Consider the following 16,375-nt stretch of genomic DNA (forward strand, 5'->3'; position numbering starts at 1 on the left):
CCACTTATTGGAAGAAATAAAAAATATGGAGTGTCTATTTACTGTGCAAGTAGCCCGCTTTGTAAGCAGATGCTATTTATACAAACTCTGTCCATCAGTTTCAGATTGGAATAGACAAAATGTAAGAAAGGCACAAGAAAATCGACTGCTCCAGTGGCGTAGAGCGTAAAGCATAAGTTACCTACTTCATGTCGTCATTGGTTCAGGACTGCTGTTTGCTGAACTTTTTCCCTATCACATATCAGATTGTAAAGGCATTTATTTTTAATAAAATGATGAAAATATTTGAAAATGGCTGTTCAAGTCATACATGTACCAAACATTTTGCACTTAATTGCACTTTGATGCTATATATTCGTCCTTATTGTTCTTAACATGCGGTTGCTATCGTCTATTGCAAGATTAATTACATTTTGATACTTGATAGAAAACTCCAATGAATGGAAAAAGTCACAACTTTGTAGTTTCATGAGTTCAAAACAAAATTTAGAAGGTTTGTTGTATATTTGTAGCCTATCAGGCAATGCCCATAGTAATAAGTGAAAATAAGATTTTTAAAGATATTATTTTTCCATCTGTTTCCCCTGTATACTTGAATGTTTGTCCTTATTAGCAGGGGGTTCCCAAACGTCTCAATCCTTGACCCACCGACAGGTAATCTGTGTCAAACATTAATTAAAACATTAAAACATTAATTTTATCACAAATTAATACGTTTAATTACGTACGGCAACAGCCATCCTTACATATAATAAAGCACAACATGCTTTAAATGATCTATTGATGAAAACATGATATAGTTTAAAAACAAATGGAAGCAGATCTGATATGTGATGTGAAAATTTAGAATAGTGAGTTCAGCGGATTCGAAACTGCTTCACAGCAGTGTCAACATTATTTATCATGCGTCTTTTGCACTAACGTTACACCAGTGAAGCCGTCGATAAAGCGGCGCAGTTTTTATACTGTTTTCTAGAGGAGGAGTGTAGCAGGTCTTTACTCACTTACTATTGGACCAGACAATATTATCAGAAGACTACAAGGTACGCAAAAGGAGGTGGTGGTGGTGTTGAGAAATAGACAGAGGCAGAAGGTAAGTTTAACCATAAAAGTTCCTTTTACTCTGAGTTTTTAGTGTTTTAGTGTTTATTTTTCTTCACTTAAACATAACAACAATGATCAGAGAAAACACAATAACTATATTGTGGTGAGGGGAGCGTGGTGTAGCGAGGGATGCGGCAGGAGAGAGAGCCGGGAGACGAGCGGTAAGAGAGTGGAGTAATTGCAAACAGTCAACACCTGTTTCTCGTTCCAGTAAGGGCGCGGGGAGACAATATAAACACCCGAGGAAGACACAATGGGGTGAGAGAGAGACGGGCTCGACACGGACGGCCACATACCGAAACCCCTCAGTCAGGAAAGGAGGACTTTTGCTGGACACTGAGCGTCGCAAGCCAGGCTGAAGGAAAAGCCGTGGATGTAGTTGCTGTTTACTTTTATGTTTCTTTTTTTGGTGAAATAAAGTTCGTGTCAGACTCGCCAACCTCGTCCTCTTCCTTCCTTATCTCAGCGAACCCGCTACACTGGTGCCGAAACCCGGGAAGGAAGTAGGAGGGACACCGCCACCATGCAGGCAACATCGGGAACGCCGTTTGCGGACATCATCGCGTCTCTCGCGGTCCTCCACCGCGAGCAACACCAGGCGCTGCTGGACCTTCGAAGTGACCACGAGCTCCGCTTCCAGTCTGTCTTCCAGGCACAGCAAGAGGACCGCGAGAGCTTCCGGAGCTGGATGGACCAGGGGGTTCGGGCAGAAGCGTCCGCACCCGCGACAACCGCCGCGTTCCTGCCGCTGTCGAAAAATGGGGCCAGAGGATGACCCCGAGGCATTTCTCGATCTTTTCGAGAAAACGGCGGAAACTAGCGGCTGGCCCCCGGAGGATTGGGCGAGGCGACTCCTGCCGTTGCTGTCGGGGGAAGCGCAACTGGCGGCTCGGCCACTGCCCGTCCAGAACCTCCTGGTCTTCGACGACCTGAAGAGGGCCATCCTCCAGAAGGTTGGCCGTAGCCCGGAGGAACATCGTCAGCGATTCCGGTCGCTGGGCGAAAGCGGCTGTCCCTTCGTGATGGCCCATCAGCTCCGGGATTCCTGCCGCAAATGGCTGCTGGCTGGGAAAGGTGACGTCGAGGACATCATTGACCGCGTGGTGCTGGAACAGTTCATCGCTCGGCTTCCCAAGAGAACGGCCGAGTGGGTCCAGTGCCACCGCCCGACGTCGCTGGACGCAGCCATCCACCTGGCGGAAGACCAGATGGTGGTGTGCCCCGGGGTTGGCGAAGCCCTCCCGGCGGTCTCTCTCTCCTCTCCGGAGGCTGTTTCTCTCTCCCCATCTTCACTCTCTTCTCTCTCTCTTTCTCCCCATCCTGTCCCTGCACCTAGGTCCCGTCCCCCGGTCCACCGCGAGTGCCGCCTCGGCGACGGTTCCCACAGCCCGTGGGCTACACGGGCGCGTACCGTGCTCCGCCCCGGGGATTCCAGGACGGCAATTGGTCCACCCTCTCTCCGCGCCCTTCCCGTGCTCCACTCCCCGCCACTCGGATGGCGGAGACGCCTGGGCCGGCCTGTTGGCGATGCGGAGACCCGGACCATTGGGTCGATCGGTGTCCAGTGATGGAGATCGGTACGATGGTCCGGGTGCCCGACACGCCGCAGGCTGCCCCCGGTCAGAACGGAGGGTACCAAATTCCTGTGAGTATAGGGGGGGTACATACCCGGCTCTGGTGGATTCCGGTTGTAACCAGACCTCCATCCATCAAAGCCTGGTTCGGCCCGGGGCATTGGATAATAGCCGCATGGTTCGGGTACGGTGCGTACACGGGGATGTGGTGAGATATCCTTTAATCCCCGTCCTTATTCAATTCAGGGGAGAAAAGCATAGAGTGGAGGTGGCGGTTAACCCACACCTCCGACACCCGCTGATCTTGGGAACCAATTGGCCAGCATTCACGGAATTATTGGGGTGCTTATGTGCGGGTGTCGCTTGGGGTCCAGAGGCACAGGGAGACGGCGCGCTTGTGCAGGCGGGAGAGGCTGTTACAGGGGAGGCGAGCGGATCCGAGGGGCGAATCCTCTCGGAACGCGTGACTTTCCTCTGGAACAGTCCCGGGACGAATCACTCAAGTTCGCCTGGGAACAGGTTCGCTATGTGGATGGCCAACCTCTCCAACCTGAACGACCGCGCTTCTACCCTTATTTTGCAATTATAAAAGACCGGTTGTATCGAGTGGCCCAAGACGCTCAAACAAAGGAAGATACAACCCAGTTGTTGGTACCACGGGGCCGCCGGGAAATGTTTTTCCAGGCGGCACATTGTAATCCTATGGCGGGGCATTTAGGACAAAACTCGACACTAAACTGCCTCATGGCCCGGTTTTTTTGGCCGGGCATTCACGAGAACGTACGCAGGTGGTGCGCCTCGTGTCGTGAATGTCAGCTGGTAAACCCTCCGGCCTCCCCAAAAGCGCCATTGCGCCCTCTACCGCTAATGCAGGTCCCCTTCGATAGAATTGGTATGGACCTCATCGGGCCATTAGAGCGGTCAGCGAGAGGACATCGATTTGCATTAGTTTTAGTAGATTATGCAACCCGATATCCCGAGGCAGTGCCGCTCCACAGCATCTCCGCTAAAAGTGTGGCGGAGGCACTGTTTCGCGTCATCTCCCGCGTGGGGATCCCCCGGGAGATCCTCACGGATCAAGGCACGGCGTTCATGTCACGTACGATACGCGAGCTTTATGAATTATTGGGCATTAAATCGGTTCGTACCAGCGTCTTTCACCCTCAAACAGACAGGTTGGTAGAACGGTTTAATCGCACGTTGAAAACCATGATTCGTAAGTTTGTACACGATGACGCCAAAAATTGGGATAAATGGTTAGAACCCCTCTTATTCGCTGTGCGGGAGGTCCCGCAAGCCTCCACGGGGTTTTCCCCCTTCGAGCTTCTCTTTGGACGCCAGCCCCGAGGGGTTTTGGACGTCCTGAGAGAGACTTGGGAGGACGGACCCTCCAACAGCAAGAATGAAATTCAACATGTCCTGGACCTGAGAACAAAGCTCCATACACTGGGGCGGCTATCTATGGAGAATTTGTTACAGGCCCAGGATAAACAGAGCCGGCTGTATAACAGGGGAACCAACCTCCGGAAATTTTCACCGGGAGAAAAAGTGCTTGTATTACTCCCCGCCTCGAGTTCCAAATTACTAGCCAAGTGGCAAGGGCCGTTTAAGGTCACACGGCAAGTGGGAGATCTTGATTATGAAGTAATACGGTCAGATAGGAGCGGGGCACGTCAAATTTACCACCTCAATCTCCTTAAAAAATGGCAGGAGGTGGAGCCCGTGTTGCTGGCGACGGTAATTAGTGGGGAGGATGATCTGGGACCAGAAGCGAATATAAAACCACAATCACTCGATCTGGCTCCAGGGGGAGATCACCTCTCACCCTCCCAGCTCACGGACATAGCCAGGTTGCAGGCGGAATTCGCAGACGTGTTCTCGCCCCTACCGGGTCGCATGAAACTCACTCAGCACCATATCGAGACGGTGCCGGGCGTGGTAGTTCGTAGCCGGCCCTATCGTTTACCTGAGCACAAGAAAAATGTGGTTCAGACGGAATTAGCGGCAATGCTCGAGATGGGGGTAATAGAAGAATCCAACAGTGACTGGGCGAACCCGATAGTTTTGGTTCCCAAGACGGACGGCTCGGTCAGGTTCTGTGTGGATTATCGCAAGGTGAACGCGGTATCGAAATTCGATGCCTATCCAATGCCACGGGTCGACGAGTTACTGGACCGGCTAGGCACGGCTCGTTTTTATTCGACGTTTGAACGAAAGGGTACTGGCAGATCCCCCTATCGCCATTATCTAAAGAAAAAACTGCCTTCACCACGCCGTTCGGTTTACACCAATTCGTGACGCTTCCGTTCGGTTTGTTCGGGGTGCCGGCCACCTTTCAGCGCCTCATGGACCGTATCCTCCGACCCCATATGGCATATGCCACTGCTTATCTGGATGACATCATTATTTATAGCAACGACTGGCAGTGGCATATCCAACACTTGAGGGTGGTTTTGGGAGCGCTGAGGGCGGCCGGTCTCACGGCCAACCCGAAGAAGTGCGCGGTTGGGCGGGTGGAGGTTAGGTATCTGGGCTTCCACTTGGGGCACGGGCAAGTGCGGCCCCAAATTAATAAGACCGCAGCCGTTGCGACCTGCCCGAGTCCCAAGACCAAAAAGGAGGTAAGACAGTTCCTGGGGCTGGCGGGATATTACAGACGGTTTGTGCCCAACTATTCAGACCTCACCAGCCCGCTGACTGATCTTACTAAAAAGGAGGCGCCAGATCCGGTCCAATGGTCAGAGCAGTGCCAGCAGGCGTTTTCCCAAGTGAAGGCTGCCCTGTGTGGCGGGCCGCTCTTACACTCTCCTGACTTTTCTCTCCCTTTCTTGTTGCAGACTGACGCGTCGGACAGGGGGCTGGGTGCTGTCCTGGCACAGGAGGTAGGGGGTGAGGAGCGACCAGTGCTGTACATTAGCCACAAGCTCTCAAAGAGAGAGACTAAGTACAGCACTATTGAAAAAGAATGTTTGGCCATCAGATGGGCCGTTCTCACCCTTAGGTACTACCTCCTGGGCCGGGAATTCACCCTCTGTTCGGACCACGCTCCCCTGCAGTGGCTCCACCGCATGAAAGATACCAACGCCAGGATCACCCGTTGGTATCTGGCGCTACAGCCTTTTAAGTTCCAGGTGGTCCACAGGCCGGGTGCGCGAATGGTTGTAGCCGACTTCCTCTCCAGGAATGAGGGGGGGGCTGCAGGCCGGACGGTTCCCCGGCCTGAGTCAGGCGGTGGGGGTATGTGGTGAGGGGAGCGTGGTGTAGCGAGGGATGCGGCAGGAGAGAGAGCCGGGAGACGAGCGGTAAGTGAGTGGAGTAATTGCAAACAGTCAACACCTGTTTCTCGTTCCAGTAAGGGCGCGGGGAGACAATATAAACACCCGAGGAAGACACAATGGGGTGAGAGAGAGACGGGCTCGACACGGACGGCCACGTACCGAAACCCCTCAGTCAGGAAAGGAGGACTTTTGCTGGACACTGAGCGTCGCAAGCCAGGCTGAAGGAAAAGCCGTGGATTTAGTTGCTGTTTACTTTTATGTTTCTTTTTTTGGTGAAATAAAGTTCGTGTCAGACTCGCCAACCTCGTCCTCTTCCTTCCTTATCTCAGCGAACCCGCTACATATATATATATATAAACATACCTTGGGTGCACCCTCTAATAGTAATTACAATCACAATCACTGCAATCAAGTGAACACAATAAAAAACATTAAATCAGTAATGTATGTTACCCACACCGAATTCAGTTTCAGGCTCAAAAAAATAATATTTTTTTCCAATAAGAAAACGGATCAGTCTTAACTCCTTTAGATGTGTTCCTGAATCATTTCAGTCCCATAAAGTCAAAAAATCAGTCTCTGTGAATGAATTCTCTTACTTGTCTGGATAGAAATTATAAAATAAGTAGTGTCCTTTACTCCAGGTCCGTTATACTTTCCGCATCAAGGTGGGAGGCTCGCCATCAATTAAAGGAATCCAATTCAGAAGAATATCCACACAGAAAAAAACCTGGCCTATCTGCAGACCAGAATACATTTTCAATATAATGTAGCATTAAATGATTTAATACAAGATATACAACACACGGAACAAATAAAACGCATACATGTATATCATTGCCATAACAGTAATATTCTGTTCAATTACCTGTCCATTCAAGTTCTCTCTCTTTTCTTTTTTTTTCCTTTACAGGCACGTATAACCAAAATGGCGTCAGCCACTGCGAACATGCGATACACCATGCGGTCCGGCCTAATAACAGTGTATTAAACAAACCGTCCCATACAAGATCATAATATTGCATCATTTTCCTCTTACACATACAACAGATACAATACTAATAAACCAATGTTTTATCATTCGTTTTTAAGGATAGTTATATCAGTGATAAACTCACCGAGTCAACACATCAGTTTTTAGATTTCCCGTTTAACACCTGATGATCCAAAATCTTGAAATGACAATCCGATTCACTCAGATTTTATGCAGTTTGCATGGTTTATGGATTATATTTTTCCATTTTAACACTCTCACATAAGAACATGTCTCTCTGTTGCTCTGCGTCTGTCCTCCAACTACGCGACGCTACCTGTAAACAGGAGGGCGGAGCTAAAAAATACACTGCTCTGACTGGTTGTTGCTCATTTCTTAAACTAATTTCAGAAATACATATATTTATTTATGACAAATTTACGACATAGAGGGGCATAATATTCTAGTCAAGAAATCTTATAAACAATATGAACAATTATTTAACCAGGGTTACAGGAGTCACCTACATTTTTCGCTCTTGTGACAGCCATGAATATTCCCAACGAGTTGTTACAGAAACAATTTATTGTTTGTGTCGTCTTTGTCCCCACCAAGTTTCAAAACAAAGTTACGCCACTGTCTGGGTGTATAATTAACGTGTCTACAAATATGATATTGGCGGCATACAGAGAGACAGAAACAGGCATGTGCCAATTGCATGAATCAACCCAGTATGAGACAGATAGTGCAGTCCAAGGTGAGGCTTGCCTCGTCGCTGCCGCAGCTCACGTTTCTTTCGTGTATTTGACTGGGAAATGCTTAAATTCAACAGTTTTGACTATAAAAAAATGACAAAAAAAAACTATTGGAATCATACAGAAAACAAATTTATAGCATAGACCAGTTGACAAATATATTTTATGTTATTATTAGTTTTTTTTTATTTTCTTGATGTCTCAGTTGCCTCCCCTGACCGCACGTCCCTATACTGTATGTAATCATGACTTGTGCTCTAAATCTCTCTGCTTTTATTTTCCTTTTGTCTTTAAGTTGCTGTATCTGTCCCCCAAAGGCCCTGTGGGGGACTTGTAGACTATGAGCAAATGGAGACCTCTGGCTCTGCTGAGGATGTTGTAACCCCTCATATGTTACCCATCACTGTTCTTCCTGGGCTTGCCAAACCTCCTATTCCTCTTTTCTCTGCTCAGTCCTACTTGTTGCCTGATGGTACACAGACAGGTAATTAGTTTTTAAGATGAGTTAATAAGATGATTGCAGGAGCTTCTAAACATAATATGGCCTAACTGTGTATTTAAATTTTGCTCATATGGTACTGTATATGTACCTCATTCCATGTGTTTTTTGTCTCTACTGTTGCTTATTTATCTTGTTACTTTTCTGTCTCTTTTTTCATTCTTACCTTTGTCTCCTAGCCACCTTGACTGTTGCTCGGGGCAAATCCTGGAGAACTCATAGTTTCCCTTCTTTTTGGCCCTCTCCTACTCTTGATTCTACCCCCTCAGACTTTGGTTCCTCCTCATACGACTCCATGAATCTTTCTCCAGCCTGGCCGTCAAAAATGTATTGTGCCTCATTGAATGCGCAAGGCTTTGCCCTCAGAACACCTACAAGCATGCCTTCTGCCAAAGAGACAGGTACATTATAAGCATGAAGTAAATGTTACATGATATTAAAACATTTGGAGGGTATTTAATCGGACTTTCCATTTAACATGTTAATTATAATTAACGTTATGGAAAAATAACGCAATTAAATATTTGAACACATTTAACACACCTGCCCTACTCCAGTCATCTTACATTTTATATAGTTGATTGGTGACACATAATGCTGGCAACAACTCACTGTGTGATATAGCCTATAGCATGAAGTCAGAAAGAACCTAAAATGAAAGATATCTGGGCAAAAATTACCATGAATGAGCTTTTGTCTCATATTTATTTATTTATGCAATCAGGTGAACTGTTGCATGTCAACAGCACGTCAACAACACACAACATTGTTTTTTTCTAATTCATCAATTGGATTATTCAATTAATTCAGTTAAAATAATAATAAAATATTCATTTTTACATTTTGTTACGTTGCTGCTCTGTGTTACACTACTTTAAATCTATAATTTTGGGGGTTTTTTTTACATGGATTTACACGCAATACACCATAATGACTAAACAACAAAAAAAGATTTGTGACAACTTGGAAAATTTACTAAAAATAAAAAACAAATGAATTATTTATTGCATAAGTATGCATATCCCTTCGGGGACACTTGAAATTTATCTCAGAAGCATTCCAGTTTTGCTTGTTGATGTAACTACACTTTGAGTGGAGTTAACCTATGGCGAATTCAATTGAATGAGTATGATTTGGAAAGATACACACATCTCACATCACACATCCGCAGACTTCCGGGGCGAACTCAGTTTGCTGCCGCTGCTTCTGGATGATGAATTGATTTTGTTTGATTTGCTGTGTTTGTGTAGTGGTTTAGCTTCTACGCACTGATGTAAACTTACTATACCCGATTGCCGTTGTTGCCGTCCTACCTACTTTGATTTTTCAACATTGTTTTGCCGCTCTCCACTCTTCCTGAGATCTATTGTCCTCGGCCTTCAGGTGGGAAAATATGAGGATTGCCGAGATGCCGGTATTGGCTTCATTTGTCTGGATTTTCCTTTCATCAATCGGACATTAGTAGCCCCGATATTTCGTCGATACTCGGCACCAGAACTTCATCAGCTCCGTTATTGCCACTCCGAGTTACCATCAGTGTTGCTCTCCAATAAGGATATCATCTTCATACCGCGGCGTAAATATGCCCATCTGGGTTCTCGACGGAGCTACAACATTGATGATTCGAGCACAATACGAACATTCTGGTCTTGAAAATCTCGCCCAATAAGGAAAACATCACAGTCTGTTGACCATAGCTTGTTAGCGATCCCTACCAGGTCAGCTACTACAGGCTCTCAAAGTGACATTCTTTCCTTTGGACTCTGCTATCACTCTCTAACAAATGTCCTGTGCTTCACGATATACTCTCTGATCATAAGTTTGACTTTTTTGCTTAACTGAGACTTGGCAGTATAAAGATGATTTTGTGCATCTTAATCAGTTTACACCGCCGGGATATGTTTACACCTGCAAGCCCTGCGCGTCAGGTCGCGGTGGAGGTCTTGCAGTTATATACAACGAGAAGTGAAAAGTGTTGTGTGTAACTGTGCCTGAATTCACTTCATTTGAGTCCATTGTTTTACAGATTAATGGCCCAGTTCCGACTGTTCTTGTTAATGTTTATCGTCCACCTAAGCCCAACACTGACTTTTTAAAAGTTTTTTCTATCTTTTTCAATTTAGAGTTCTTTATCTCCTAATGTGATTGTGGTTGTTGGTTTTAATATAAACATCAACAATGAAAGTAGTACTTACACAAAGGATTTTTTATCCTGTCTTGATAGTTTTGGCATACAAAAATGTATTAATTTTTCTACTCATTCAAAAAGCCATACACTTGATCTTGTCTGTTGCTCCGGCATTACCCCTTGTAGCTGCACGGCTTCTGACCTAACCTTTTCTGATCATCTGTTGGTATCCTTTAAAGCTTGTTTAACAGCTTGTTTAACATTATTCAAGTGTAATCAAAGTCGTACCATCTCATTTCGTAATATTAAGAGCATTGATATATTGGCATTTACTGAAGGACTAGCTACCCTATCCAGTAAAAACAATCTTACAACTTTGGATCACTTTTTGATACCTATGCACCATTAAAATCCAGGACTGTTTCATTTGTTAATTCTGCCCCTTGGTACACCCCTGATTTGCATAGGCTGAAAGCCCAATGTCGCTGTCTGGAGCATCTGTATGTTAGAACCGGACTCGTTGTCCACAAACAGATATACTCTGAGCATATGAAAAACTACAAAACTGCTATCTCTACAGATAAATCTGACTACTATTCACAGTTAATTATGTCTAGTGAAGGGAATCCAAGAACCCTCTTTTCTGTTATAAAAGATATTTCAAATCCTCCTGATTCTATACCATCATATTTGCACTAAGCTGATTTATGTAATGCTTTTTTGACCTTTTCTAATAGAAACTATTCATCAGTCTTTGTTAGTTACAGAATGTAGCCTATTCTTCATTTTGTTTCTGTCTTACACAGTCACTTAACTCTATGTTCACCCAGCTTTATTTATCTTCAAAACCCACTTCTGAACTTCCTCCATCCTCTCTTTTTAACTGTTTGTCTGAAGTTAAAGCTTGGTTGTCAAGTAATTTTCTTAAGCTTAACAGTAGTAAAACAGAGATACTTCTTGTAGGTACCTGTACAAGAAATAATATGTCTAAGTCCAGCGGTTTCTCTATGTGCGTTGATGGTTGTACAATTGCTCCTTCAACACAGGTTAAAAGCTTGGGGGTTATCCTTGACAGTACTCTGTCTTTTGAAGTGCACATTAACAAGTTCACTCGGACGGCTTACTATCACATCCATAACATTAATCGCATCTGCCCTGCCCTATCAACAAGGAGCACTGCTACTTTGGTTCATGCTCTTGTTACCAGACGTATCGACTACTACAGTGATCTTTTCTATGGTCTTCCCCTCAAACTCTTACACAAGTTACAGTTAGTGCAGAACTCAGCTGCACGAATAATCACTAGAACTCCTAAGATGGATCGCATATCTCCTGTTCTTCAACAACTTCACTGGCTTCTGTTGTGGTTTTTCCTCTTTTGATTCTGAAGAAACGACTCTTGAGTCAAGGTTTTGAAACCAAAAGTAGTTAGACTTTATTCTCACAAATTTGGAACAAAGCCGAGTTGGATTGCAATGCAACTGCCCAACCCTGGTTGGGGGCAGACCTTTATAGTGTCCTTACACACACACACACACACACACACACACACACACACACACACCTAAGTTATTGGGGGTTACCCTGATACCTTTAACAGATGTCTGATCTCAGCATTCCTATCTGGTGAGGGGGGTTACTAACAAAGACTCTGGTATTTACGACTAGAGATGAGCTAACAAAGACCAGATCTTATGTAGAGATAGATTTATAATAGTAATGTAAAGTGTACATGATTCCTTTATATTTTGGTCAATAAAATCTTCAACATTTCCCCCTTTGAGACGGTCCCGTCTCATTTGACTGATTTCATTCAGAGAATTGCTTCATAACTCGGTTTTCTTGATTAACCATCTAATGACTAAATAGTCACAATTTCTCATTACCAATAACCCTTTATGTAACATTTCTCTGAAGTGTATCAGAACCAAACCTCTTTCTCTACCATTGACAAAGAGAAAGTAAAAGATCCTGATACAACAAAAGATTATAGTTAAGAATAAACTTGTTCAAAGCATGTGCGTGCAATTGGTTCTGCGCTTGCCTGTGGTTATCACAGTTAATAAATAATAAAATATGCATTAAACTAAAATATGCATAATTGAAAACAAATAAAATATGCATTGCAAACAAAATATGCATTATATGAAAACAAAACAAAACATACATAATGTGAAGATTATTTTACTAATTCATCTGCCCTTTGCAACATCAATACTGTTTTGTAAAGTATATCTTGATGACATTCTTGGTGAGTTAGATTTCTTTTCTCGTCATCATAATATCTTAACATTTCCATTTGTTTAACAGTGGCTTTGATAATTAGGGATTTTAATAAAGGTAATGCACAGCAAAGTAATAATCCTCCAATGCCAATTGTCACTCCCAAAAGTATTCCTAATTTGGCTAATCATGCTCCCCATGATCCTAACTTTAAATTAAACCAATCCCATATTTTTTCTTCGTTTCCAGCATTAGTTGCCAATTCTATTTGTAATTCTTTGAGTTTGGTCATAGCTTTTGTAAATGTTCCTTCTGGTGCTGTATTGTTAGGGATATATGTGCAACATTGGTTTCCAAATAAGACGCACACACCTCCTTTGTCCGCTAACATCCAATTAAGAGCTAGTCTATTTTGCCATGTCATTTTACTGGTTGCATCTAATTGTTCACCTAAAGAAATTAAAGCTTCATTGGTATAGTTAATGAATCTATGTTGATTGTAGTATATATAATTTATCCCTTCTGTATTTTTATTTTGTGAAATCCAAATGAAAATAGATTCAAAACCTGATTTAACTTCATCTCGTAGTTTGAACTGATCTGGTATACCTCTGGGCTGACCTATGGAGTCTATATATACTTTAGGATCTGTTATAACTTCTCCTACTTCTGTGCTTAGTTTTGTTATGTTTCCACTGAGGATTCTGAATTCCATTCTATTATATTGATTTCTTCTATTAATCGTACTCTAGTACATTTTCCTCTCCATCCGAGGGGTAAGGAAGGTAAAAGTTTCCTTTTTCCATAAATCCAATATGTTATAGTTTGATTCTTATACAGGTCTGTTTCGGGTAAAGATATAGTTTGATTTTCACAAGTTTCAGCTGGACTTATTTTTTCTCCTTTTCTCATTTTTGATGCCTGAGGGGGTGGAGCTCTAATAGAAGCCCCAACATTCCATGTAACATTATATTTACATTTCAAATAACACTACATTTTCCTTTTCTGTCCCATATTGATAACCCTTGTGGATTTGACAAAGCGCTCATGTTCTTGGTTATTTATTTATTTATTTATTTATTTTTTACTACAATTAGTTCTCATCTGTGGTCTATAGTTGAAGAAATGCTTCAGTCTAGACTTGCTTAAGAAGCCTCAACATTCAGCTGGATAATATGGTCTTATTTATTTTCCCAATTTGGCAAAAGTCTCTGTTGAATTTAGCGCAATTTTCATAATTGAATGGATTTGAAACTATTATTAATAGGTTTACATGTGATTTAGTTCAAAATAGTCTTTCTTTTTTTAGCTCTGTGTTGTGTATGTTGCCATTCATACTATGGGTTACTTTGTGTTGTTTCCCACAAAATGTTCAGTTCAGTATTTTGTTCATACGAAATGCTATCTTCCACAATATTAATTAAGGGAGGTGGAGTGATGGTGTGGCGGAGAGTTTGTGTTATGAGCTGCGGTGGTGTTGACTGTAGCTTGAACTTGCAGCAAGTATATGATGATCAAGCATGTTCTCCTTATTTTGTTCGGTTCCTTGTGCCACACTTAGCACCTCATTGCTTTGCCTTTTGATATTCTTATCCATCTATTCCAAGTTGGTTTTCTCCAGTTCTTGTTTTTTCTTTGGGAACTTTTGTGCCCTGGTTAAATGATGCCACATGTTGCTTCTTTTTACTTGGATTGCCGTTGGAGTAGCTGTCACTACTTTGAAGCTTCCTCTCTCCTGGATTCGTTACACTTCCTGTTGGTACTCCCTTAAGTACATGTGATCCCCTGGGACAATTGGACATGTGGTCTCAGTCTCCTCACACGTCTCCTCACAAGTCTCCTTTCTCTTTTCCTGCACAAACAAAGCTTTATAGATTGCAGTTAGTTTTCTCATATATGATCTCAATTCCAGTTGTAATTGTTCTAATGGGAGTCCTTTGTATGGGCCTCTGCTGCATGGCACCGGCATAGGTCGACCTGTAAGCATTTCATGTGGTGTTAAATGCGAGTTTCTGTTAGTTTGCATGCAATAGCTCATTAGTGCAAGAGGTAAAGAGTTTAGTATTTTCACATATCTTATTGAGCTTGGCCTTGATGATACCATTGGTTGCTTTAAAATTGAGTGTTACAATAATTGTTTATTTCAATTAGTACTCCTGTTTTTACAAGCCCTTTAATAGTGTATAATTCGCACTGCATTCTTTCATCTCTGCAATATCTCCAGACTTTTCCTTTCCTTGCCTAACACAATCATGCCCTCGTCACTTCCCCTTATGACTACTGTTACCTCATTGGTATCAAAATTAATCTCTTCATCACCTCCAATCCATTCAAAACTCAGCAGCTCGGATTATCATATGAATCAATTTAACAGATCATATCACACTCCTACCCACACAGCTCCACTAGCTTTCTGTTCTTCACCAGTTCAACTACAAATTCTTTAGTCAACCTTCAAAGCTCTTTATTATTTAACTCCCCTTCACCTTTCCCACCTACACCTCTCCACTTATACTTTGTTCCTTCACGGCTGGACTTTTTCTATACCATAATTAAAATCCAGCACCATGGGGGCCAGAGCCCTCAGCTGCTCTGCCCCACGTCCCTGGCATTCTCTCCCTCTACACATTCATCAACTGGATTCTCTCTTTCAATTCGAATCACAATTAAATACGTATCTGTTTAGGTTGACATACCCTACATAATACAATTTTGACTGTCAAATTTTATTTTTGAAAATAAGTTTTAATTATAAAGTTTTTATTTGTTTTACTTCTTGTTTTTTCCTATTATTTCATTGCATTATTGATAAATTGTTAGACTTGCATTAATAGTTCAGTATTGATATTTCCCTGTCAATCATGTGTTGATATAAATTATATTTGCTTCTTTTGGTTTTTCATTACTTCCTGGAGAGTTCCTAACAATAAAGTTCCACACAAAATGTTGATGTAGTTCTTGTCAGCAGAATGAAAATAAATGGATTTATTGTAGGCTCCCATTTACATTGTGCAGCTTTTTTCATCATTGGTCCTAAATCTTTTGCTTCCCAATTTTTCCCTACATATAAAGATATACAGTATGTGGAATAGAATCATCTACATTGAACCATTTCATTATGAAATCATTTTCAATTATTTTCATGGCTGCCCCCCGTTTACTTATTATGATATATTGTGAGATCATTTCAATTTTTTGTTCTTTAGTTCCTTCCTGCCTTTTCTTTTCTGTGTCTGCATTCCTCGTGGGGTCATAGTTCATTGTGCAGTGAAATCCTGACTTGGGTGTCTGTGCTTCAGGGATCTGTGCTTCAATGAATCTACCCCATTTATTAATCGTCTGTCTTACATCATCCTCTATTTGTCCTATCCAGTATACATTTGCTTTTGGCTCAGATATAGTCATTTGAGTTCCCACCATATCAACATACAATCCCTCTGTAGAACACCAAATTTGTAAACCCAATTTACACAATGCATCTCTTCCTAACAGATTAATAGGAGTCTGATCTGATATCAGGACTGGCATGGTCACACTTTTATTTTTTGTTTATAAGGAAATTGGAGCAGTAATTGGAATTAGCTGTATTTTTCCCGAGAATCCTACTGTCTTTGCAAATTTTACAGACAGGGGGAGGTGTGATGCATAATTTGATTTGACACATGTATAAACTGCTCCTGTGTCTATCATCATTGGTATAGTTTTCCCTTCTATCTCAATTTGTAATATTGGTTCTTGATTTGCATTAGTTGTTAAAATTGGTAGCTGACTCTCCCCTTTAGGATTCTCTGGGCATCTCTAGTAGTCTTGATTTGTGCCTACCCAGGAGTTCACAGGACCC

At 42.8% G+C, this 16,375-nt stretch overlaps 1 protein-coding gene across 1 annotated transcript in view; it reads left to right on the top strand.

The window, feature by feature from the left end:
• LOC130550388 (uncharacterized) overlaps window positions 1-16,375 on the top strand; it is a 105,845-nt gene that overhangs the window by 17,972 nt on the left and 71,498 nt on the right. Inside the window, exons 7-8 of the mRNA XM_057327840.1 lie at window positions 7,980-8,168; window positions 8,363-8,584. Coding sequence (XP_057183823.1) covers window positions 7,980-8,168; window positions 8,363-8,584 — 411 coding nt within the window. The remainder of the gene's footprint in view (window positions 1-7,979; window positions 8,169-8,362; window positions 8,585-16,375) is intronic.

This window comes from Triplophysa rosa, unplaced genomic scaffold, assembly GCF_024868665.1.
Source record: "Triplophysa rosa unplaced genomic scaffold, Trosa_1v2 scaffold2_ERROPOS903570, whole genome shotgun sequence".
NCBI lineage: Eukaryota > Metazoa > Chordata > Actinopteri > Cypriniformes > Nemacheilidae > Triplophysa > Triplophysa rosa.